Raw genomic sequence first — 24,469 nt, 5'->3', positions numbered from 1 at the left:
TCACAGAAACCTCAAGGTTGTGGGTCATATTCTTTGACGGTGTGGCACGAAAAAGTGGTGCAGGGGCAGGTATCGTCCTCATTTCGCCAGAAAAGCACATGTTGCCTTATAGCTTCGCACTTGCCGAGTTATGCTCAAACAACGTCGCTGAATACCAAGCCTTGATAATTGGTCTCCAAATGGCCTTAGAGATTGGAGTAGCTTGTATAGAAATCTTCGGTGACTCAAACTTGATAATCAATCAACGCCAGTACGAGGTGAATCATGACGACTTGAAACCCTACTTCACTTACGCTCGCTAGTTGATGGAGAAGTTCGAAAGCATGGTGTTGGAACATGTCTCGAGGACAGAGAATAAGAAAGCAGATGCCTTGGCAAACCTAGCCACTTCCTTAACGGACCTGGATAATGTGCCCCTTAATATATCGCTTTGGCAGAGATGGGTTCTACATCTGGTTGGGACTACATATGGGGAAACGAATGCGATATCAGTCTACCTAACCAACGAGGAAGACTGGCGGCAGCCCATCATAAATTACCTTGAGCATGGAAGGCTCCTAGATGACCCCCGTCGTAAAATCGAGGTTCGTAGGAGGGCCGCGCATTTCATTTACTACAAAGGGGTCCTATACCGTCGATCCTTTGAAGGACTTTTCCTTCGATGCCTCAGTAAAGAAGAGTCAGCGAAGGCTTTGGAGGAAGCACACTCAGGCGTATGTGGCGCGCATCAAGGTGGACCAAAGCTACAATTCCAGCTAAAAAGAATGGATTACTATTGGCCGGGAATGATCCAGGACTCAATGGATTATGCAAAGAAATGTGAAGCCTGTCAATATCACGCGAATTTCATTCATCAGCCACCCGAGCCTCTACATCTGACCATAACCTCGTGGCCTTCCGAAGCATGGAGGCTTGATCTGGTCGGCCCTATAACACCTAAGTCATCAGCAGGGCACTCCTACATCCTCTTAGCCACTGACTACTTCTCAAGATGGGCTGAGGTTGTGCGCTAAGGGAAGCTAAGAAAGAAAACGTGGTGGATTTTATCCGTACTCATATCATTCATCGGTACGGTATTCCCCATTGGATCGTGACGGATAACGGAAGACAATTCTCCAACTGTTTGATGGACAGGTTGTGTGAAAAATTCAAATTCATGCAGTACAAGTCATCTATGTATAACGCCGCTGCAAATGGGTTGGTTGAGGCATTTAACGAGACATTGTGCAACCTACTGAAAAAAAGTTTCCAAGTCGAAGAGAGATTGACAGGAGAAGATCGGTGAAGCGTTGTGGGCTTATCACACCACTCACCGTACCCCTATAGGAGTCACCTCGTACTCTCTCGTTTATGGGGTAGAAGCTGTCCTTCCTTTGGAAAGAGAAATTCTATCGCTAAGAATGGTGGTGCAAGAAGGGCTCACTACAGAGGACAACGCCAAACTGCAGCTCTAAGAGTTGGAAGCACTGGATGAAAAACGATTAGAAGCTCAACAAACGTTGGAATGTTACCAGGCGCGAATGTCTAAAGCCTTCGATAAGCATGTAAAGCCTCGGTCCTTTCAAGTCAGTGATCTAGTGCTTGCCATAAGGAGACCAATTATCACGACAAGACATACGAGGAATAAGTTTACACCTAAATGGGAGGCCCTACGTCGTCAAAGAAGTCTACACAAATGGAGCGTACGAGATAGTTGATCAAGATGGGCTAAGAATTGGCCCAATCAATGGCAAGTTTCTCGAGAAGTTTTACGCTTAACAAATGTTAAAAAAAAAAAAAAAAAACCCTTTGTACGAACTACGTTACGACTTGATCCCTGTCATTATAAAGGGTACATAGGCAACTTAAAGAAATTTAAGTTTAGTCGCGCATAAAAAAAATCCTTTTTGAACTACGTTATGACTTGATCTCTATCATTAAGAAGGGTATGTAGGCAGCTTGAAAGAAACTTCAAGTTCAGTCCAGTTAAAAAAAAAAAACTTGAACTATGTCATGATTTGAACCCTTTCTTTAAAGGTACGATGGAAACTTAACAAAATTTAAGTTTAGTCCATCAGAAAAGGTACCACAACCACCTAAGTATGATACTACAAGATTGATGTTGATCATCCTCGTTAAAGAATGACATTCCAGATTAAAGATGTTCATCCCTATTGGGGGCAACACAATAGATTGAAGATGTTCATCCTTCGTAAGGAGCCAACACAGTAAATAAAAGACACACACTTGGAATGTGCTTCGCTTCCTCTTTAAAATCAAACTTCGATGCTCTTCAATCTTCAAGTTCAGAGGCTTCATCGATGCTCCTCCATATTCAAGTTTAGAGGCTTCATCGATGCTCCTCCATCTTCAAGTTTAGAGGCTTCATCGATGCTTCATCATCATGCTCAAGTCTGGAAGTTTTGCGATGTCATCTTCACGCTCAAAGTCGCGAAGTCGAGCTCAATGTGAAGATTCATCGATGCTTCGTCAAACTCAAATGCGGAGGATTTGCCGATGCTTTGTCAAACTCAAACGCGAAGGTCCCGTCGATGCTTCTCCATCTTCAAGTTCAAGGTCGGTGTGCATGGCTCAGCTCCATCTTCAATGACTCGGTCTACAAAATCATGACGCAGCTTCACTTCATCTCCAAAGTCTGGCGTGGTTCGCTTCATCTCCAAACTGATGATGCGACTTCACTTCATCTTCAAAGTCGTGGTGTGGCTTCGTTTCATCTCCAAACTGATAGTGCGGCTTCATTTCATCTCCAAAATGTTGACGCAGTTTCGCTTTATCTCTAAAGTCGTGGTGCGGTTTCGTTTCCTCTCCAAAATGTTGGCGCGGCTTCGCTTCATCTCCAAAGTCGTGGCGTGGCTTCGTTTCATCTCCAAACTGATGGTGCAGTTTCACTTCATCTCCAAACTGATGCGCGCTTCACTCATGCTTCAAATTTTGTGGTGTGGTTTCGTTTCCTCTCCAAAATATTGATACAAACTTCACCCCTTCTCCAAAATTAGCGTAGCTTCGCTTCCTCTCAAAAAATGTGGGTGTGGTTCCACCTCATATGCGAGATCAAGTTTGGTTTGCCAAGCTCTACCTCATATGCGAGGACAACTCTGGTCATCCGGCTCCACCTCATATGCGAGGACAAACTCGGGTCCGTCCGGCTCCTCCTTGTACGCGAGATCGACTCTAGCCAACCTGACTCTGCTCAAACGCTTGATGGCATAGTCTTTCTCATCTTTAAAGTTTGATGGCATATCCGCCTCATCTTCAATACTCGATGGTATATTTTCCTTATCTTCAAATTTTTGATCAAGGAGTAACATAACAAGGTAGACCTTATCGGGATCCTCCCTAAGGTGAAAGCATGGGAGAGTTGTAAGCCTTGCAGGGCCCCTCCCATGACGTTCAGGATATGCGAACATGCTACAAGGTAGACTTTATCGGGATCCTCCTAGGGATGAAAGCATGGGAGAGTTGTAAGCCTTACAGGGCCCCTTCCATGACGTTCAGTATATGCGAATGGTACTTCAAGGTAGACCTTATCGGGATCCTCCTAGGGTGAAAACATGGGAGAGTTGTAAGCCTTGCAGGGCCCCTCCCATGACGTTCAGGATATGCGAACGGTGCTACAAGGTAGACCTTATCGGATTCTCCCTAGGGTGAAAACATGGGAGAGTTGTATGCCTCGCAGGTCCCTCCCATGACATTCAGGATATGCGATAGATGCTACAAGGTAAGACCTTATCCGGATCCTCCCTGGGGTGAAAGCATGGGAGAGTTGTAAACCTTACAAGGCCCCTCCCATGACGATCAGGATATGCGAACGGTGCTACAAGATAAACCTTATCGGGATCTTCCTTAGGGTGAAAGCAGGGAGAGTTGTAAGCCTTGCAGGGCTCATCCCATGACGTTCAGGATATGCGAACGGTGCTCCAAGGTAGATCTTATCGGGATCCTCCCTAGGGTGAAAGCATGGGAGAGTTGTAAGCCTTGCAGGGCCCTCCCATGGATCGTTCAGGATATGTGAACGGTGCTACAAGATAGACCTTATCGGGATCCTCTCTAGGGTGAAAGCATGGGAGAATTGTAAGCCTTACAGGGCCCCTCCCATGACGTTCAGGATATGCGAACAGTGCTACAAGGTAGACCTTATTGGGATCCTCCCTAGGGTGAAAGCATGAGAGAGTTGTAAGCCTTGCAGGGCCCCTCCCATGACGTTCAGGATATGCGAATGATAACTGGCAGAAATGTCAGTTATTACAAGCCTTTTATTTAGAATCATGAGGGCTAATAGGTAGAAAACGCGGTGATAATACTTAGAATTTGCGAAAAATTGAGTTTTGCGTCAATTAGTACCTAAATCCTCACTCACCCCAATATTATGCGTTACTTCATGCCAAAGTGTCTATTTTTGTAGCTATCGCATGAATCAAATGCATGCGTTTGAAATAAGCTATCGTAGACAAACACATGCGCTGAAGCCAGACGATCGCAAAGACAAACGCATGAGCTAAGCAATCGCAGACATTAATCACATGCGTCCAACGCATGGGAATTGCGGTGACCAAATGGAGATTTCGGCCACGAAGTGATAGCCATAATAGAAGATCGCAAGATGGGTAGAACGCGTTGATAACTTCAAGCTAAATTAAGCTCGGATGCATACCTTGGGAGTATCAACAAGATAAGGCAATGTGACAATGCCCATACCACGACAAAAATAGCAGTGAGCCATACCATCATCATTATAGCTGTCGGCGTCCAAACTCTATAAATAGCCCTTGGGACCTTCATTTTAAGACATCTGAATTTCTATCTCAAGGCAGAAGTTTGTGATCGCAGATGAGAGCTTGAAAAAAAATTTCAGTGAGAATTCTTCATCTCCACAACCTAGACCGAGTGACGATCGGAGCATTCGCCGGAGATGGAGCTCGAGAGAAACATCTCCACCATCCAACCATGGCACCACCGGCAGCCTTGACGTAGAGTCCTTCCTCTCCCTTCTAATCTCTGTGTTGTATTACATTTTAGCTTAAGATATTAAGATGTTTTATGATCAATGCAAATCTTAACTCCTTCATTGTCGTCTTCTTCATCATCTTCATCTTTATCATAGTTTATCTTCAACGTTTATTCATCAAAGAGAATCGCATGCTTAATCGTGTAGCCTAGAGATAGGACGCATGAAGCAACCCATTGAGAGGTGCGCGATGTGCGAGTATAATGAGTTAATCCTCTTTGCTTGGTGAAAGGCTATAGCAGCGCTTGTCTATGGGATGTTGCATTGCTTGTCTATAAGTTAAATAGTCGTGTCTAACTACCTGGGAAGGTAAGAGATAGAACGCACTAAAGCAAAGTTCGCATTGTTCTTAGAGATAAGCACAATCTTATGCTCGACGCAACCATGCACTATAGAGATATAGTCATGCGGCTGACCACCGAGAGGTGTGCGACGCGTTAGTGCAATGAGCTGGGATTATTCGGGCGATTTAAGATAATAAACATTACTATGCGTTAATGGTTGTTGTGTCTCTGCTTATTCTCATTGCAAGTCTTCTATTGCTCAATCTGTTTAGTTAGGAGTAGGAATAGTCTGTATATGTATTAAACTTCTTTTATTTTCCTTTTCATCGCCTCAAACGCATTGCCTCACAAGAATTATTGAGTGACAAATCCCTGTGTTCGACCTCGGATTACCCGAAAAACTTGCGTTTGCATTATACGTGGCGCAAGCGTAAGAAAACTTGTGATAGGAATGCGTGGTCATTACATATTAGTCTAACGCATGTTCATTCCGACGCATGACCTCAGACGCATGGGTGCAAACGCATAAGCTATGTCTAACGCATGAATTCATGTACAGTCCCATCCATCCATAATAAATAAATAAAACAATTCGTTCCTAAAAATATCAACAGCGAATAGTGCTACAAGTTAGACCTTATCGGGATCCTCCCTAGGGTGAAAGCATGGGAGAGTTGTAAGCCTTGTAGGGCCCCTCCCATGACGTTCAAGATATGCGAACGATGCTACAAGATAGACCTTATCGGGATCCTCCCTAAGGTGAAAGCATGGGAGAATTGTAAGCCTTGCAGGGCCCCTCTCATGACGTTCAGGATATGCGAACGGTGCTACAAGGTAGACCTTATTGGGATCCTCCCTAGGGTGAAAGCATGGGAGAGTTGTAAACCTTGCAGGGCCCCTCTCATGACGATCAGGATATGCCGATGCTACAAGGTAGACCTTATCGAAATCCTCCCTAGGGTGAAAGTATGGGAGAGTTGTAAGCCTTACAGGGCCCTTCTCATGACAATCAAGAAGCATGAACAGGCATACAATAGATAGACCATACCAAGGCCATTCCACAAAATATGCAGTTGTACTCCCTTGAGTTGCGTTTTAGCTTCTACAAAAAGAGGGACAAGTTAGTAAACCTACGCAAAAAAAAAAAAAAAAAAAAAAAAAAAAAAAAGAAGAAGAAGAAGAATAAAAGAAGAATAAAATACGAAATTTTCTTTTTAAAAAATGAAAGAAGAAAAGGAAAAGGAAAGAAAGGAAAGATTAGAAGAAGAGGAGGGGATGAGAATAATGGAGGGGTTTGGATCCTATTTATTGAGGTTCCTATGTTCCATAACAAATTAGGAAATCCAAATCAAATAAGGATTTGCTTCAAAATATAAGATTTTTTTTTTCTAATTTGATTCTATCCTAATGTCAAATTAAATTAAATAAATTCCCTATATAATTTGATTTTATTAGATTTTGTTCTTAAATTTATCTTTAACTAAAATTGGGACATATTCCAAATTTTATTCAAAATAAAATTTAAATTGTGGATAAAATCACAAATTAAAATTTGGCCATATTCCAAATTTTATTCAAAATCAAATTGTTCAACATTGAGATTAAATTGTAAATAAAATCTCAAATTAAAATTTGGGTATATTCCAAATTTTATCTCAAATCTAAATCACTAAATCACCAGACTTTTAGCCAAATTATTAAGGATCAAATCTCAAATTAAAATTTGGATCTTCCAAATTTTATATCAAATTCATCTAAATTTAGGTTCTAAATCAAGTTGTGGGAAATATCTAAAATTTATCCCAAATTAAAATTTGGCCATATTCCAAATTCAAGTATCCTATTGAGTTTTTATTTTCGATCAAAATAAATTACAGAAAAAAGTCTCAATTGATCTTTTATTCAAATTTGGGTATATCCCAAATTTTATCTTAAATCCAAATCAAATTAAATTGGGACAAAGTTCAAAATTTTTCGTAAATTTGGGCAAGTTAAACTTATGTACTAAATTCATAGTATGACTGACACATCAATTGAGGTCAAATTCAAGAACAAATATATTTGGATTTTGATTCCGACTTTATATTTTCGAGATTCATCCTATGTGCATAAATCTCGAAAGGGCATTTGTTGAATGAGAAATTTTAGACCAATCACAAGTTGTCACGTCATTTACTAAATCAATGATGAAATTCCAAATCATTAAATTTGGGCTCAATTAGGAGTTGACATATGTCCTGAATTGAAGTTGAAGACAAATTTCAATGACGCCACTTGGTTTTATGTTGAATCGCATAAGATTAATTTGACCCAATTTGATATTATTATTTGGGTCAAAGTTCAACTAAGCCCAAAAATAGGTTGAATTTGACCACAATGTCAAATCAGGGTCAAATCTGATTAATTGGGCCCAAAGGTCAAACCCATGGACCAACCAAGCCCAAGTCCAATTAATTGGGCTCAAAGGCCAAGCCCATGGATCAACCAAGCCCAAGCACACCTGTGCATTCTATAAATAGAGAAGTTATCCTCATTTAGAGGGGTCAGCAATTCTGCATTCCAGAGAGCTTAGAGGGAATTCTCTACAATCAGAAGACTCACCTGAAGATTGAAGTCCTTTGAAGATACAAACATTCTGAAAACTGAAGTCCTTTGAAGATGCAAGCATTCTGAAGAGATGCAAGCATTTGAAGAGATGCAAGCATTCTGAAGTCCTTTGAAGATACAAGCATTCTGAAAACTGAAATCCTTTGAAGATACAAGGATTTTTCTACATTCAGAGAGCCCAGAGAATTCATCAATAAGTAGAAGACTCCTAAAGCTGCACTCTTAGAAGACAGAAGACAGAAGACACTTGAAGACACAAAGACTCTTCCAAGACTTCTATTTCAAGAACGTTCGGTGTTTTTCTTCTTCAAGTCAAACACATTCACCCAGCTGAAAAAGAATCAGAGGATCAAGTACTAGAGATCGAACCACATCGCATCAAATTAACTTCAACATCAACACCAACTCAAGTTCAACTCCACGAAACAAGTTTCTCCAGAAATCTCGTGTGAACATATATAAATTTATATTTTAGTGTTTTGTAAGTGAGAAAACAATACATATTGAGTAGTTAAAATTTTGAAATACATTGATTAAATTACTACATGCTAAAATTTTGGATAAATAATCATCTCGTTTGTTACAAATTAGAATTTAAAGTCTAAATTATTACTTTCATCAAAAGTTTGATGAAAAGTTTAATACAAAGTACTTTTTCAACTTTAAATTTTATGACTATGATACAACTTTAAGCAAGGAAATTTTGCTTTTTTACAAATAAAGCCGCTTTCCCTATTTCACTAAACAGATAAAGACCTCGCCAAAATTGCTCGATATTCTTTTCATCCTTCCTCACCTTTCACTTTTAGTTTTTTTTCCCCAAAGAATTAATGTACTAAGTAAGTATTAACTCATGGATATTTGTAATGCAAAAAATTTAAAAATATATTACATTTTAAAAATATTTGTAAATATGGATGAATTGATTAGTCAATCTTTGAATTTTTTTTAATTCTCAATTTTGTCCTCCTTTGTCTTATTTTGTTGTACAACTTTTTTTTAGTCTTTTTATTTTATTTCTCTTCTTTGATTTTTGCTTCTTCCCTCCCTATTTTCATTTTTTCATTTTATTTTCTTTCTTAGTTTTTGCTTCTTCTCCTTTTTTTTTTAATTTTATTCTTTCCTTTATCCGATTTTTTATTCTTTCCTTTATTTTTTTATTTTCTTTCATTTCCTTCTTTTTTCCTTTCTTTTTTTCATTTTTTTAATTTTCTTTTCTTTCTTCAGTTTTTTATTATTTCTTTTTTTTCTTTCTTCAGCTCTTACTTATTCCTTTTTTTAATTTTTATTTTCTTCCATTTCTCCGATTTTTGCTTCTTCTCTTATCTTTTTTTTATTATTTTATTTTCTTGTCTTTCTCCGATTTTTTACTTCTTGTCTTTCTTTTTCTTTTTCTTTTTTAGTTTTTCTTTCATTTTTCCGGTTTTTGCTTCTTCTCTTTCTCTTATTTTTAAAATTTTTCTTTCCTTTATTTGAATTTTTTCTTCTCCCTTTTTTCCACAAGAATTATGAGACTGAGTTCCATATGCACGACTTGAAAGTATTCAATTCATAAGTGACTTAACACCAACAAGTCAATCATCAAGTTTGATTATTATAACAAATAATAAATATAAATAGCAAATGAAAGTTTATCAGTGATAGCCACTAATATTTTCTATCATTGATAGCTTAATCTTTGATTATATTTTCGTAGTTAATAGCCACTTGTAGAAATCTATCATTAATAGCCAACTTAGTGAATTTAATTAATTAAAGTTGAATCTCGACTAAAATGTAAGTGGAATGCCTAAAAGTTATCACTAATAGAATGTTTATCAGTGATAGAAGCTATCATCGAAAAGAAAAGAGATATAAAATGTTTGGAAGGACAAGAAAGAGGCAAAAAGGTGTTCAGTGGTTATGATTGATAGAAGCTACTACTAATAACATGTTACCAATGATAGGAGCTAATACTAATAGCATGTTATCGATGATAGAAGTTATCCGATAACACGTTATCGATGATAGAAGCTACCACTGATAGCACGTTATCAGTGATAGAGAACTATCACTGATAGCATGATAGTAGTGAGATCGTTGATAGCATCTCATTAGTGATGTTATCAGTGAAAGAAGCTATCACTGATAACTACAATATGAGTGATGTTAGTGATATCGGTGATAAAACTTAAGTGATATCTATATATCGAGTTTCTTTCAAAGGTGATAACCAGTTATAGAAATCTATCATTAATAGCCTTAAGTGTTAATATTTCAAGGTTGATTCTAATTGATGAAAGTCTATTAGTGATAATAACTGATAGCTGCTATCAGTGATAGCCATGATAAAAGATTATTAGTGATAACTACTATGGTAATCAAAGTTGTTGGTCTTTTTTCAAAGTTGACCACTATTTATAAATCTATCATTGATAACCACTGATAGCCTTAAATAGTAATATTTCAACGTTGATTCCAATTGATGAAAGTGAATCAATGATAGCTAATAATAATTGATAGCAAATTAAAAGTTAATATGTCAAGATTATATTAAATTTTCTAAAATTGAAAGCTATCGCTGATAGCAACTATCATCGATAGCAATTGATAGAAGCTATCAACGATAGCAGCTGATAGAACCTATCAGTGGTTATCACTGATAGCTGCTATCAGTGATAGCTTTTAATTTGAGAAAACTGGGAAGAAACGAAAAAAATGGGGGCTAGGCATGGGTTTTTTAGTCTTTTACCATTTTTTGATCTATATATGCAATTATTTTATCTTTGTACTATATATTCTATTATTTTGGGCTTAAATTCTATTTATGCAACTAGCCTTTAACTAATTGTCACATCAATATCCTTTTTAAAAAGTAGGGACGGCCAAATTATAATACGAACAAAGGAGTACCATGTATTCCCGTAATTCAAAAAATTTCTGGTTCGAAAATATCACTTTGGTCTTTTTATTATAAGATGTGTATTATTTTAGTCTATGTAATTTTATATGGGTAAACTTAGTCGTCAACATTTCAATCAAATTTAATTTAGCCTTTATCGTGTTTGTTTATGATTAAAGCTTCCAAGAAAAATAATTAGTCTGAATCAATATTTCCAATTATGACTTTTTTTAGTGGACATTGTTATAGTTATTATTATTGTTATTATTGTTATTACGCAAAGTTACACAAAAACTAACTATAATATTAAGACTAAACATGTTACTTTTGCAACTTCAATGACCAAAACTCATATTTCAATGGTCAAGAGTATCATTTTTGAAAACTTAAGGACTAAATAGAAATAAAGTAAATTTTTTTGCCTTAATTATTCTTATTTTCATTTCAACTATTTGCCTTCCCCTCCCTTCTATCTCTAAAAATATTCTCCATCCCAAAGTTTCATTTCAACCAAACCTTCAATAGCAACCCTCATGGATATTAAGGTTTATGTTACTAATCAATAACCTCAATCCCTTTGTTTTTCTTCTCCATCAACCACATTTTATTTTTCTATATATATTACCTATTTCCTATGTTAAATTCTCCCACCCCTACACTATTGGGCTTTATAGGTTTAATGGGCAGCGAGATACATTGTAAACTTGAAACAAAGTTGATTTGGTGGAACAACACTAACTCAAAAACAGTGTGCTAAAAGCGCAATCCATGTGAAGAATAATCTTCACCCTACATTTTGATGGTTGAGATTAGTTTCAAGCACTCTGAGGATTCTAGACTTTCAATGACTATTCTTTCTTTTCTTTGTTGCAGAAAGAAATCGAGAGAAAAAAAAAAGGGAGAACCTGAGGGAGATGTTGTTGGAGATCGCCTGGACGATGAAGCCAGCTATCGTCTAGTTGATTGAAGGTAAAACAGTGATTCGTCTAGACATGAGGCAATATTCATCTAGACGATGAAAGTTTTACTAAAGATCGTCTAGACGATGAGGTTCGATGTGGAGGAGAGTCTACACGATGGGAGTGCCGAGGTACACAATCGGTGTCAAAGAAGTACATGATAGAGTAAAGAAGCTCATGGAAGATGAAGAATAAGAAGGTTTTACGTGGTTCGGCCAAAGGCAGCATATGTTCGCAGAAAAGCTGATGATCTTGATAGGGGAGTTACAAAAGAATTATACAAGATAAGTCTGATTTGCTATATTGATCTCTCTGTATTTTTTTCCACTCTCTTACTTGTACAAGAAAATACAAATGTATATAAAGACACTTGTATGTAACTAATTTCTAACAACTTTGAAGTTGTTTTCATTATCTGTAATAATATTTACATTCTAACTAAACTCTGATATCATTTACTTTTATCATAAACTTACACTTTTAAAAAAAAATCATCTAAAATGTCATGTAGTAAAGATATTGTCTCTCACTAATATATCTCAACTATGGTATTGTTTCTCAACCAACTAAATTATACAATCACAGTTTGCCACATGAATTTCTTTTTCTTACTCAAATATTTTTTAATTTTTCCTATGATGTGTTTGCAGTGAACTGCATACAACCTAAGATGCACCTTAGTATTGATCTCTATTTTTTTTTAGTTATTTTTGTTATTTGTACTTAAAAAAAAAGTGTTCATGTTCATGTTCATTTCTTTTGTCTTTTTTATTAATGAGATCTTGTAAATCATATGCTAGATTGTGCAACTTTCATATTTTTGTTAGTCCTCGGTCGTGTAGATTTAGTATCACATCTGCATTTTTTAAGTTGAAATTATTATTATTCTATAACAAATTTGGATAAAAATTAACTTGGAGGAATTCAACCTTTATTGAAATTTCATAGACTAAAATTAGATATTTAAAAATATAATAACTAAAATTGACAAATTTCAAAAGTAGTAAAAAAAAATGGTATTTTAAACCATTTTTCTTATTCTACAATATCCTTGTACTTACATATTTTAACAATATTTTTAATTCCCTATATCACAAAACTACCACTTATACCAACTAATTAACAAATCAAATTGGAAAGATATCAATTACCATTTTAAAAGTCACTATCATTTATAAATTAAATTTAAAAATGAAAGAGACTTCTAGGCCTTTGCTGATTGAGTTTGAGAAAGTTGTTTGGGGGCTATAATTTGGTGATAAAGGTCTCTAATTTTCAAACCAATAATGGTCTGAAAAAGGCCTGTTCCATTATTGCTTCCTGGAAAATCAGAGTGCATCAATATTTGTTGAGTAATTTCACCATAATATTTGGTGGAAATGTTGCTTAGATGACTTTCTACATAGATAAGCTCATCCAATTTATCAAACTGTCCATCCATCTCCAACACAGTTACCTGAAATTACCGCAAAACAAATCTTTATCAATGAATTTTAATTTGGCATATGATCAAAACTTTAAGATGTTATGGTGTCGACAAACTAAGAAAACAAAAGAATCAATAGAGAGATTTACGTGGTTCACTAATAGTGTGTTAGCTACATCTGTGAGAGAGAGGAAGAACCGTTTTATTAGAGAGAGTTATTCATAATATAGATGTGCGTCTTAGAAAGTTTATATAATGCATTTTTCTAAATCCTAAGATCATAAACGTAAATAATTTAGAGTTTAAAATGCTACGTATCATATCCAAGATATTTCGAATATAAGAGATGGATATCATGATATGTGTATTTTACTATTTGTAAAGACTTAATTGTAACATTTAGAATTAAAAATTCGAGATTATATAACACTCCCATTTAATTCACTAGTGATTTTTGCAAGTTCCATTTGAAAATTTAGAAATAAAATAGGCTAAGCATAAACCTTTTTTTTATTATTATTAAACTAGCCCATTAAATGATTCCATTAAATTCCTAGAGAGATGAACCAAATATATCAGACTCATAAAGTTGACCACTAACACAAACATGAAAATTTAAGTCATTTTGCAAAACAAAAAAGTTTAACTCATTTTTATTTAAATATTTTTTATAAAAATGATTGAAAATACACTTCAAAAGTTATTTTGAGCAGTTGTCAAAACATTTTAATTTTTTTTTTTCAAAATTACTTATTTTTTAAATTAATCACTTAAAAATACATTCCAATTACACCCTTCACTAATTGAAAAATGTTTTTAACCCCTCTCTCCCAACTTTTAAATCTGTGTTAAAAAAACATATCACTGAACTTAAAAAGTTTGTCCCTGAACTTTCAATGTCATATCTAATAGATCTTTGATGTATTAAAATTTTTAAGAAATAAACTAATATATTAGATATAAAATTAAATTTTATGTCCAATGTCTAGTATGTCCATGAGTTTCTTTATATATATATATATATATATATAAGTCAAATTGGTTAAGTACATATTAGACACAAACTTGAAACTTCAAATATTTATTGGATACAAAATTGAAAATGTGAAGACTCACAATAGACCCATGTAACTAAATAAAAGTTTAGACCTCATTTCGTAACGATTTTGTATTTTTCTTTTGAAATTTTAAGTTTTGTTTTCTCTTAAACTACACACTATGGTTTTTCACATTTCTTGAAGAACCACTTAACTTTTAAGTCAAAATTTAAAAAAAAAAAATAAGTTTTTGAAAACTATACATTTCTATTTGTCAAATTTTGGGTTGGTTTTTTAAACATTAGTGCAAGGTGAATAGAAACTTACGAGGGATAGTATCTATAAACTTAACTTTAAAAAACAAAATAGTTATCAAACAAAGCTAACCATATTTTTAATTAAATACTACTTTGATCTATATACTTCTAATTTTTAGTTTATTTTGGTCTCTATCCTTTCAATTTTATTTCATTTTGGACCTTATACTTTTAAAACGTTTATTTTGATTCTTGTAATTTCAAAGGCCAAAATAAATATTTTAAAAATACATGGACTAAAATAAACCAAATTTGAAATTATTGAGACCAAAATAAACCAAATTTGAAATTATAGAGATCAAAATAAATATTTTAAAAGTAGATTGTGTGTAGCTCATCTAATTATATGTTCCTCACTCCTTTAGCACACAAAAAAAGAAATTGGAAAAAAAAATTAGAAAAATTAAAACCGCCACTTGATAGTATTATATTATATTAGATGCATCAAGATAGGTGCATTTAAGAGAACACCCAAAATTTTCTAGTATAAATATCGAAATGAAGTAAAGCAAAGAAAATTTAAACTAATAGACAAGAACCCGAACGATTAAACACAAAACTGTTAATTTATCTTAAAATGGAGAGAGAAAAAAAGAAATAAGAAATAAAAGTGTTTGCATGAAATGCATGAGTTGAGACAAGATTACCTCATGACCAAAGTAAGTTTCAGGGCCACAAGATAGCCTGATTCCAGGATAAGAACATGTAAGCTTTCTTCCACAAGGAATCCATGAGATTGTTGATCCTTCATCGAACAGGTAAACTGGATTGAAATTCTCTATTCCTTCTTTCATTATCAATCTAACCCTAAGAATTTTCCCTTCATTGTCATTTGGAATCAATCGCGTCGGCAACACTTCCATCACCGCATCTGCGTATTGCTTCTGTGGATCTAAATCCAAAACAATCGCCATTCAGATTCAAGTAAGTTTTTCTTTGCATCTTATTATCTATGGCGGATTTTGAAGCTTAATTATTACCGATATATGCGTCGAAATCTGGTTTTCGTGCTTCGATGCTTGCTTTGATACTCTCAAGGCTATGGCCTCTCTCTGCCATGTCTCTCTGCAATCGTTTTGATTTCAATTTCTAATTGGAACTGTAGAGTAAGTAGAATAATACTCTGCCCTACTTGATTCGTATATACTATTTGATTAATGTATACCTGAATCTTCCAAACAAATTTGACCTCGTTGCTGATATCTAAGTAAATGCTGAAGTCTAAAAGATCCCTAACTCGTGAATCGTACCTGCATAAACATAGATCCAATGCATGAAATTTCATAAAAATTACCTCAAATGGTTTCACATTGTCTTGGCCATAAAATTTTAGTGCGGATCCTTTCTCCTCTATTGTGGAAATGGAATGGTTTGGCTTTGATTGATCAGGTAACAGAGGATAAGAAAACATATGAAGATGCAAAGCAAAAAGGACTCTTCATTTCAAGTAATCCCTTCATAACAAAGTGGAAAGCTAGGTTTGGTTGATCAGTGATATATAGAAAATAAGAAAACATTGAAAACTCTTTACTTCAAGTGATCCCTTCACAAGAATCGAATGCAGGAGGAAGGGCGAGGATGTTGTAAAAATGGAGATATCTATTCAATTCCTTTCGCCCTTCTTCAAGAAGAAAAAGGGTTGGAGAAGTTTATGTCTCAAAGTATCTATGAACATAGAGATATTAATAAGACGCCTAGAGTTAATCGGTATTTCATAACTAATCGATTGAGCAGCTGTTCGTAAACGACTTAAAAAGGAATATTTGTTGTCGGATTCATATTCTGACATAAGAAGTTAGAGGTAAAAGAACTTACATTGGGTGTAGACCTTCAATGACGAGGATCTTAGGAGGCTTAATAAGCTCAGGTGGATCTAGAAGACCTGTAACATGATTATAAATAGGCTTCTCAACTGCAATTCCATCTTTGAGAGCCTTAACTTGCTCATACATGAGATCAAAATCATTGGCTCTTGGGTCAAGTGCAGTAACTCCCTTCTCTTTTCTTCCAGTTCTATCCAGTGAATGATAATCATCTAAACATATCACAGTTGTTGTGTCACTTATGAGTGTGTTGGAGTCTGGATTTCCACCTCTTGGTGGCTTTGCTGCACCTCCAAATACACTGGTTAGCCTTCTCATGAAAGTGCTTTTCCCACACCCTGAATCTGCTGCTAGACCAATCACAACTGTCTGTTGGTCACCAGCTGAGCAGGTTATCAGCCATGGGTTTGGGTTGCCTTTGCCTCTCTTGGATTTTTTTCCAGTTGTGAAGAAAATTACCTGTTCTTGGTGACGTCCTAAGCTTGTTTTTGATGATGAAAAGACTAAATTTATGTAGTTTAGGGACTTGGCTGTAGAGACTGTTGCCATGGTCTGAAATTTGGATCTTTGGTTACTCTAAATTGGTTTTCTGAAGCATAAAATGGGTTTGGCCTTCTCTTTTCCTTTCTTTTTTTTCCTTGCAGAGGAAAGATTTAGAACACAAAGATTTAGAATGGATCAAGAAAACAGAGAACTACTTGAAAAGGAAAATGCTATAATATATACTTACTGCTAAGTTTCTTCAATTACCCCTGATTGCTTAGTGAAATTTAGGTTGGAAAGAGCGGTTATGTGTGAGTTTTTGACATTGGACATTGGTAAAACTGTCATTTCCTAGTTTTTCTTATGAGAAGTTGAAATGTTGGATTTCTGATTGAAGATGGAGTTCTTGATGAGTTGATGACAACAGTGATGAGAGGAACTTTGTGGTGGATCTCGTTCAGTTTTGGATATTTTTATGCCACGTGGCAATGGTGGATTGGATGTTTATGGATGAGGAGTGAGAGGTGTAGAATGGAGAAGAGGTGAAAACTCTGAAATCCAAATTACTCAATCTTTGGCTCTTTGAACTGTACAGTTTCTCAATGTCCTCCATCAAATTTGGACCACAAATTCAATGAAAAGAAGAGAAGGTTGTTTGAGAAGACCATATATAATCGAACAATCTTAGATTTATATTTACATTTTAGATTGTAATTTATTAAAAGTAACCCCTGCAATTGGATCTTGACTGTTATTAATTCATCAATGGTAGAAAAAGAAACTTTCAATAGTAAAGTGGTGAATAGACATTGTTATGTATACAAGTATTACATGAGAATGACGATCAATGTATTTCTTACCTCTAAAGATTTGAGGTTTGAATCTCATTTTAAAAGGGCAAAAAATCATATTTATAAACATGAAATAAAATTTTCATGGAAAATTATGCTGACATTTTCATTTTTAAGGGGTTTGGTGCCAATAATGAGAGGGAGAAAAATGAGCAGTGTGAGAAATAGTTCACTTGACCACTTCAATGATGGTACCAATTGAAGAACCTCTTCAGAATCTCATTCAGCTTAATTTTTATACTGAAAAGAAAATTAGTTTTAGCCAACATACAAAGAGAAAATTAGACTTATTTTTCTTGTTTTATTCTGAATTAAATTTATTAATATAATCAAAGAATTTAGTTCTTCGACTTTGGAAGAACTAACAATCTAAACTACCAGATAACTAGCACTTTATGTTTCTGGTGACTTGAAATAGAAAAATAAAGTATCCAAAATGTGGTCTTTTCTGTTAATTACTAACCAATGCCTTTCAAATTTCTTCCCAACTAATTTTCAAGTATACACCCCACATTATTATTATTTATATAACTATTTTTAAATATAATTAGAGGTAGGGAGATTCAAACCACGACAGACCCGTATGCCAATTGATATTGTCCACTTTGGGCATAAATCCTCACGGTTTTGTTTTTGGTTTCATCCCAAAAGGCCTCATATCAATGGAGATAGTCATCATCACTTATATGCCCATGATCCTCCCTTGATAATCAATGTGAGACTTTGATCGCATTTCCAACAATCCTCCCCTCAAATCTAGGTTAACTCCTTTTCACTTGACATACTGCCTATCCAATAGAGTTCAACCACGGACCACACCATGACTACTTCCATGGCCCCACTATATATCTTTGTTCAGCATCGAGAATTCTATCGAGCATGATTAAGTTAGGGGCATGACTCTGATACCACTTGTGAGAAATTAAAAGAAAACAATAAAACTGAAAACACAAGAATTTACGTGAAAAACTCCCAATTCGGAGAAAATCGACCTACCAGAATTAAATCCACTTTGTGAAAATTTGTTACAATCACACAAAACAATTCTCTCCCGTGATTCCAATTACAAGAGCATCCTCTCAAAGCTTTTAAATACTCGTGATTCCAATTACAAGAGCACCCTCTCAAAACTTTTAACTACTCGCACCTTTTTTCTACTCTCCAACTAGAGAATACAAAAGGAATTTAATTAGAGTTAACACACTAAACTTAAAGTGTTTTTAACGGGGACAACCTGAAACTAGAGGCATAGGTTCCTTTACATGCTTGGAGCTCATCCCCATTTTTCAATTTAATCGATGTGGAACAAACCACACTTCTAATATTTTACCAAAATCCAACGCAGAAAGCAACATTAAATAATCTATGATATGATAGACCATACAAAAATACAGCACCAAATTTGCGCAAAATTATATATTTATATCACATCAACAATATCAAATCAATCAACTTTAGAATCCACATCTATCTCTCAGCTCATTAAAAAGGGGAAAAAAAATCCTAGAATACAATGACCATACTCCCCGCCACAAGAAATATCAACCCAAGGATTTAACAGCTGCCACATCGCAACCGTTGCTTCATCTCTCACTTTGCATCACTTGTTTCCTCTAAAATACAAATAGATTTTCTGCAAAAATAATTACAATAAATAAATAAGGAGAAAAAATAAGACGTTGAACAGATCCAAAATATAACCAAATTTTTGCAATTTAATAGAAGAAAAAAATGCAGAAGGCAAAAATCAAATAACGAACTCTCAAAACCTTTTGTTTCTGGTTTTCTTTAAAAATTAGACATGCTTACTCACAATTTTTTATAAGCCTCCCACTTTCTTCAAAAAAAAAAAATGACACTAAACTATAAATGTGTTTGGATTATATTTTCAAGTGTTTAATTTAAAAAATAAGTCATTTGGTAAGAAATTAGAGTATTTGGCAACCACCTAAAATAATTTTTCAAATATATTTTAGTCAATTTTTACCAAAAGTGTTTAAATAAAAATGAATTTTAAAAAAAAAAAAACACTTTTTTCCAAGTCAATCCAAATGGTGCTAGATTCCGAAACGAAATTAAGTGTTCTCTTTTTCTAAAAAAAAAAAAATTAATGCTTTTAGGAAGTAGAGTGATAAATCAAGAAAACTACAAGAAAATCTCTAGTACTACATGAGCATATCATAGTTCATGTTATAATTTGCCTTCATAAATACTAATGGACCTCACAATGTAGTGGGTATCACACTATTCTTTAATACATGTTGATGTGACACCCAATAAAGGGTGGGAGTATGGAAAATTTTCCTCACGACCATGGTAAAAGCTTAATTTTCCAAAAAAGAAAACTAAAAATAAGATGATTGATTACCAAATAGGACTAAGAAGAAGATAAATCATAAGGAAATTAGAATATCGAGAATTCGAGATATTCATGACTTACCTGAAGGACCCACAAACTAAGAAGTGATTCCAAGCAAAAAAAGCCAAATCCAATGAGGTAGAATATCTGCAAAGAAAATCCCAATATCAGTCAAACTCGGAATAGTATGAGCGCTAACAAATAATAGGGAGAATCTGATCTTCAGTTACATTTATGTTTGTATTCCGTTCAAATGTGGTTCTATTGGTACAGCAGTTCAAAGCAATCACGTCACTCAATCACTAAATACTACGAAAACGTAACTAATTGTAATTGTAACAGTCCTAATAATAACCACCAGAAGCATATTCAAACATTTTTCAAAGTTCTCTCATATAGATCTAACGGCGTAAAATCATCAGCGAGTACAAAATCACACTATTGACATTGCTAAGGAACCTAGAAAGCTGCATATGCTTATGCCTAAAGAATGACTAGCAAGAGAGCCAAGACCAAGTAAGATAGTTTAAACTCAATTTTTAAGCACGAAGCAGGACCTAAAAAGATGCATGGGTGAGGCAACAAAGACAGTCCAATTTTTATGTTCACCATTCTATCATGATGAAAATTGATCAGATCCACCGTTCCTCTTTATAAATAAATAGACAGTCTACGAGATTTATAGTTGTATATTTTTATCTATTTGAAACTTACCCCAACCAAGACATGATCAGAAAAGACGTCGATTGCTGCTAAGATGCCCCTGAAAATGTTTAAAGGATATATTTAGCACAATGCAAGTGACAACAACGAAAAAAATAGGAGCTACTTGAACAGGCATAAGAATGGAACTTCATTTCATAAACATATTGAGGTTGAAGCATATTAGAAGCTGAAATGATAGCCATAAACTTACGTCAATGACTGCCCATGAAACACGACGGGAGGTGCAATGGCAGCAAAAATGCAAAATGCGATATGTAGCTGCACGGTGGTGGAAACTCAGTTAATGACTAGTAAACAAGGTTTCTTACCCAAAAATAATTATGACTACTAAATAAAAATAAGGGATAAAACTATCCTTATCTTGAAAGAAAAAAATTCACTACAGTATTTAGTTTTCATACCAAGTAGAACATGAAGAACCAACCAAACTTCAAGGCACTATCTGTCCTGCAAGTTAAATAACATGAGCAATACAAAATATCATCAGCAGTCAGCATACTGTCTACAGCATAGGATAATGAGCAAAAACAACAGTAGCATCTTAGGAAGTTAATAACAAGAATATAATGAGAGAGCAGAAGAAAAGAGCGGCTGGGTGAATACGAGGGAAGAAAGTAACCCAATAAAGGAAAGCCTCTTAACCCATTAGAATGAAATATAAAGATCATTCGATCTCACCTCATAGCACGGTATAGAGGCCTGTACCATAGCACATAGGAAAGAGGAATTCCAAGTATGGCATATATTACAGCAAGGAAAAAAATTTTGACTCCTGCAAGTGGTGACAACAGTCAACAACAAATCCATTTGTTGCAGCTTAAGGTAACCCATTGCACAAAAAAAGAAATTTGAGAGTAAAGTAATTACCCCCGCCTCTAATCCAGCAGACAGTTATAGCAATAACATTGAAGACCAAGCACAAAACTATACCTGCAAAAACATCAAGGGATAAAATGTAGAGTTCAAATAACTACGTTGCATGGCACACGCTTAGAAATGAAAATGTCAAGGATGAGAGGCAAGGCAAGAACTTGAGTGAGGTGAAGAGCATTATACACACATAGAAAAGCAACTCTTTGAAGAATGCTTAAACTCAAATATTTGGATTAAGTTTATACAACTAAAAATGTGGGTGTGGGGATCAATTACTGTCTCAAATACAATGCACCAGATGTGATTTTTTTTATTAGTAAAAATTAAAAAGTAAATAAATAAAAGGGGAGAGAGAGAGAGAGAGAGAGAGAGAGAGGGAAAGAAAAAAAAAAGGAGAGACAATTAACTTTGCATACCTAGCCAGCTAGCAAAAGCCAAGTACTGCAACTTCTGAGCATGTACTGGTATTTCATTAGCTATATCATGATGAATAATGGGGAAAAATGGAGGCCAGTTTCTATCATCAGCAGGGACACCAGCTGTGCAATATAGAAAAGGTTATAGACTGTCAATAGCTTCATAAAAACAAGAGCAAACAACATTGTATGCCATTTCTTGTAGCATCAACAACCTTTAGAAACAGCTTCTTCCCTCTTTTTGATTTCCTGGTAAAAATGAGGCATAAGAACAGTGAGTAAACCACTACACAATAAGAAATATCACATCTTTGTTTTTATTGTCTTTTTTCGGAATGGAATCGAATAAAACAAAATCAACTTGCATAAAGAAATGGGCATGTGAACAACTACAAAAATGTATTCATATATGTTGTCAAGTTATGGACCAAGCAGTAGGTAGTATCATTCAGCCTCACACGAACACAAATCATGGATATCAAAGAATAACCTTTTCTTTCCTAGCGAGTTCTGCTTCCCAAGCAGCAAGCTCTCTCTCCTTCTTCTTCGGATCCTACACAAACCAAATAAAACATTACTTCTTCAATTTAAAAAAAAAAAATGCAAGCAAGAAGGAGATAATATGATAGTCATTACATTCATCGTATCCAGTGGGATATCTACTGTAGCATCATGCTTCTGTCCAAAGCCCAGAGTTTCTGATACCATTTGGGGGATTCGAAACTTTGATCCAGGAGCACCACCACCTTTCTGCAAATGTAACAACAAGTGATATCATTACCATTTCAAGCCTCCTAAGAACAAACATGATTGGCTTACTTACAGATATCAGATGATGTTACAGGTGAATACAAAAGTACTACTAATGAGTAGAGCATTGTCAATAATCAACAAACAATTCCTTTCAATTTATGCATATTCAAATAACAATTCCACACAGATTGTAATGACGCTCATTTTCAATCGCAAATGATGAAACGAAATCGTCTTCCTCAGTATTTCCAAAACAACTACTACTACTGTAAGTCTACTTTTAGTATCCTTCAAATTCCAAACCTGAATTTCTACTTTGTCCTTCAACAGTTCCACGCCACTCCTATAATTCTCCCAAGATATTTCTCAGCAGCCATATGCTAACCGTATTCCACCAAATTTAGCAAGATTTCCCTCAGATCCAGCTTAAAGAACAATCCAACAACCTCACTCTCACCCTCTCAAAACTCAGAACCCGATCGCGACACTCGCCGAATACAAATCGCATGAAACAAGAAATGAGAGATGCATAGATCTATAGAAAACTGCGATTAAGCCACGAAAGAGAGAGAAAAAAAATTTACCGAGAATGGATTGACCTCTTCTTCCTCGAATGGATTGGGATCATTGTGGCGATTCATAGCGAATTTTCAGATCCCTAAATTTGAGCAAAATTGTTTTGTTGGAGAGAGGAGAAATGCGAGAAGGCGGTGAGTGGTTAGCGATAGAGTTGAGTGAAGGTTTCCTCTTGTAATGCCTTTTTATTACCGGTGCTTGTTTGCTACGCGGGATCTGGCTTGGAAATTTTAGCCAATGATTCTTTTTTGAATTTATATTATATTCTTTTCTTTTCTTTTCAATTCAAACTTATTTCAATTTTTTAAAATTTGAATTTGAACTTAAGACTTGGGACAATTCCAAAAGTTTTCTTATACTTTTGTTTATACTCTCTCATTTTTTGCCCTTTGGTTTCATTTTTTAGCCCTTCTACTGTTGAATATTATTTTTGTGCAGAAGGAGAAAAAATAACTCTTTAAAGTAGGGTAGTAATTACAACTTCACCCTCAAACTTTTAATTTTAGAAATTGAATCCTCAAACTTATGTAAAATCACGTTTATATCAGTTGAAAGGTAATCCATCAATGGTAATGTAAAAAGCGGACCTCAGTTGATTACTTTTATTATTTATCTATTTTCTGTAATGGTAATGAGATGTGGGACCCGTCTTGAAATTTGTAATCAAATTGTGTTATCTAATTAAGGAATGAAAGGTGCTCAATTGAAAATTACATGGGATCCATTACTTTTACCATTACCATTACCGTTGCAGATAATGTTACGTATGAAAATTTTGCCACATTTATTTATGTCTTTATCTTTATCGCTAGGGTCAAGTAGTAATAATAATGATGACGGTAAAGTAAAATGTGACAAAATCATAATTCTAAGTAAACACGGTAAAAAAAACAATCCAATTATGTTTGCAAGTCAGGCATATTACGATTCATCCATCAATTAAATTTCATTTCGATTACACTAATTTGTTAGAGTGTAATAACATGTAGTGGAAGTAACAAGGATCAATAAGCATTCAAATTTACTAATTTTGGGAGAATCTAAAGCATGCTCATCTAAGAGGGATTTAGATCATACCTTTGTAGAACTCTTC

The 24,469-nt window shown here is 34.9% G+C and overlaps 2 protein-coding genes across 2 annotated transcripts; both read right to left on the bottom strand.

Moving 5' to 3' along the window:
• Positions 1-12,696: 12,696 nt before the first annotated feature.
• On the bottom strand, positions 12,697-17,225 carry LOC120081424 (phosphoribulokinase, chloroplastic-like). Its single transcript, XM_039036272.1, has 6 exons — positions 17,070-17,225; positions 16,332-16,976; positions 15,682-15,766; positions 15,497-15,581; positions 15,164-15,408; positions 12,697-13,192 (listed from the first exon to the last, which is right to left on the bottom strand). The coding sequence occupies exons 2-6, from the start codon at positions 16,886-16,888 to the stop codon at positions 12,941-12,943; spliced, it is 1,224 nt and encodes a 407-aa protein (XP_038892200.1). The 5' UTR covers positions 16,889-16,976; positions 17,070-17,225; the 3' UTR covers positions 12,697-12,940.
• Positions 17,226-19,062: 1,837 nt separating this feature from the next.
• On the bottom strand, positions 19,063-23,590 carry LOC120081425 (secretory carrier-associated membrane protein 4). Its single transcript, XM_039036273.1, has 12 exons — positions 23,385-23,590; positions 22,684-22,797; positions 22,538-22,600; positions 22,263-22,296; positions 22,048-22,170; positions 21,626-21,688; positions 21,437-21,530; positions 21,160-21,205; positions 20,949-21,016; positions 20,747-20,795; positions 20,114-20,179; positions 19,063-19,306 (listed from the first exon to the last, which is right to left on the bottom strand). Exons 1-12 carry the CDS (start codon positions 23,439-23,441, stop codon positions 19,274-19,276), a joined length of 810 nt encoding a protein of 269 aa, XP_038892201.1. The 5' UTR covers positions 23,442-23,590; the 3' UTR covers positions 19,063-19,273.
• Between the last annotated feature and the right edge of the window lie 879 nt (positions 23,591-24,469).

The sequence above is a fragment of the Benincasa hispida genome, chromosome 7 (genome assembly GCF_009727055.1).
Source record: "Benincasa hispida cultivar B227 chromosome 7, ASM972705v1, whole genome shotgun sequence".
Lineage (NCBI taxonomy): Eukaryota > Viridiplantae > Streptophyta > Magnoliopsida > Cucurbitales > Cucurbitaceae > Benincasa > Benincasa hispida.
Note: the sequence above shows the minus strand (reverse complement) of the source record. Positions and strands in the feature narration are given on the sequence as shown.